General features: G+C 46.2%; 1 protein-coding gene across 2 annotated transcripts in view; it reads left to right on the top strand.

Moving 5' to 3' along the window:
* SCaMC (Short Calcium-binding Mitochondrial Carrier) overlaps positions 1 to 2,500 on the top strand; it is a 64,972-nt gene that overhangs the window by 23,054 nt on the left and 39,418 nt on the right. The window contains exons 3-4 of one of the 2 annotated variants that reach the window (XM_086541493.1): positions 504 to 591; positions 1,532 to 1,609. In XM_086541493.1, the coding sequence (XP_086397619.1) occupies positions 504 to 591; positions 1,532 to 1,609 (166 nt within the window). The remainder of the gene's footprint in view (positions 1 to 503; positions 592 to 1,531; positions 1,610 to 2,500) is intronic. The other variant, XM_043002415.2, reaches the window with a different exon arrangement.

Below are 2,500 nucleotides of genomic sequence, written 5' to 3'. Positions count from 1 at the left end.
GGTTTTCTATTAGCATACGGGAGTCATACTTTATGACTCGGGCGTCAAAAATACATCTGCATTTCCTTCGAGGTGTACGGTGTGTAGGTGTAAAGGGGGGGGGGGAGAGGGCTGAGATTTCCCTTTTTGAACAATTACTGACTCTATTTGGAAGATGAGAGGTTTGAAACTTCTTTTTTCCCCCCGGTGAGTGGACTGGTCGTGTGGAAACTGCTCTTTCTATCCACATATTCGGGAAAAAAAACAGTTTCTTGAGAGAACATGGCGTGTCTGGTATTGTTGTTATTGATGTTATTATTACCCATATGGGTAACGAAAGAGCTAGACTTCTTCAAATCACACAGATGTGGCTGAGGATCATGTAATTTAACCTGATCGCCACAGCAAATGAAAGCGATAGAACTTCCCAGAGGTTAAGTTAAACCGGCATTCTCCCCTCCCCCCCCTGCCCCTTAGGAAGCCCTCGCGAGACACACAATTAAAATCCTACGTTTCTTTTACAGGACGCGTGGACGAAAGGGAGCTGAAATCCTCCTTCAGGCGCCTAGGGATCACCATCACCGACGGGGAGGCACAGAGACTCCTGAAACGGTAAGTGAACGAACGGAGGGCGGGGTGGGCGCGTCTCTCGGGTATGAGAAGCGAAGTTCTTGCATTTTGCTCTCAAGGAGGATTCTTGTTTTCTCTGGCATTTCCGCGGTATTTTCTTTTAGTTGCTTACTTGTGGGGGGGTTTGAGTGACGCAAGATTAATATGGCTCCTTGTATTTTTTTCTCCCTAATAGCCTGTACTAATCTCTAAAGCATCTGCTTCTAATCTCAATTTTGGGGATGCTGTGAGGAAGACTTGAAGAGTAATCTTGTTTGCATATATATATATATATATATATATATATATATATATATATATATATATATATATATATATAATTTATTCAATTATTTATTTACTCTTTACCCATTTACTTATTTACTTATATTGCATTTCACCATCGAATCCCATACAATCCATTCTATCGGGGATTACCACTATCATATTTACGCGATTGTAAATGAAAAAAAACAAACTCGAATCACTAAGACGGGGAAATTTTCCTGAGTTTCCTTCCCATTCAGGAAATCGCTCCGCCCTCACATGGCGCCCTAGAACAAGAATCTACGCCTGCCAAGTCGAGGATTCCCATTCATGTTCCCCTTTGTTATGAATGACCCTAATATTTTTTCCGTTTTTATTCCTCGGTTCTTACCGTGAGCGGCACGACAGAAGGTAGGCTCAGCTCCGCCACGTGTTCAGTTCAGTGTTCATTCAGTACTTCGATGTCAGCTGATGCTTCTTCGTGTGTGTGTGTGACGTCTCAGCTCACTGTACGAAGTCTCTATGTCGTAATATAACGCTGTGTTCTCTTTCTTTTTTTCTCTCTCTCTTGACGGCTTTGTGGGATGTCAATTTACTTTCAGAGTAAATTGTTAGAAGGGGGATGCAATTGAGAAGAGGGACAGAGTGATTTGAAACGTGTGCCTTTTCGTTCCAGCCTTCTTGTTATGAGCGGCGACGGGCGTTGTGATGGTAGCTCGAGGGATGCGAGAGGTGCCTATGTGCTGTTGCTCGGGTATGGATGGCACTCTTCCGTTGGCACCTGTGGGTTTCCCTGGTGCCCTGCGTACGGGTTTATCTCGCCCACGTTGTTTGCCTGAGTACTACCGCCCCCTCTCCCCCTTCCGCCATCCACTCTCTTCCCCCTCCCTTCACAAACGCAGATGATGTAACGCTGCTGCTGTTCCTGATTGCTAGGAATCCGATTAGTGGATGTGTATCTTGGCAGACAAGGCTTTTTCTTTTGTTCTGTAGCGCTACATGGCTGTGTCGTTCCCTGACCCGGCTTTGGTTGAACTCTGGTAGCAGTCATGAGCACCGCCGAGTTATGAGTATTGATTTGTGTTGTTGTATTAGATGTGTAGTTTACTAGTGCGAAGATCACACCTCATGCACAATGTGTATGTGATTTTCTAAAATAGCGAATGGCCTATTAAATACTCCTTTGGCTGCCCATAAATCCAATCTGTCAGCAGGCATATATATCTCGTGCTGGAGGAACAACTTGGCAGAGAAACACGTCATTCTCCCCGAAGCATCTGCCTTCCTCCTGCTGTTCTCATGGAATTTCTTCACCTTTTCACATGTCATGTTCTACACCCAGTCTCTCTTTACTTTACACTCAGCTCCATCACAGCCGCCCAACATGAATTGAGCCGTGGCCGCCGATGATCCGTGAGAGCCACATGTGCGTGTCAGGTGCGAAGTCAAGCAATGACGTGCTTGAGTGCTTGTGTGTGTTTGGGGCGCGATGGTGGGCGTGAGCGGCTGTCTGGCGTTGAGGTAGGCGTTCCCGGGCCGAGATCGATGCTGACTTTGATGACAGGCGCTGCTGTCTAGACCGGTCGTGGTCCACCCCAAGAATCGCCCCGGCCGTTTTCGTAGATATACAGCCGCTCCTTTTCTA

The sequence above is a fragment of the Penaeus japonicus genome, unplaced genomic scaffold, assembly GCF_977035675.1.
Source record: "Penaeus japonicus unplaced genomic scaffold, GWHDUDI00000001_assembly GWHDUDI00000011, whole genome shotgun sequence".
Classification (NCBI taxonomy): Eukaryota; Metazoa; Arthropoda; class Malacostraca; order Decapoda; family Penaeidae; genus Penaeus; species Penaeus japonicus.
Note: the sequence above shows the minus strand (reverse complement) of the source record. Positions and strands in the feature narration are given on the sequence as shown.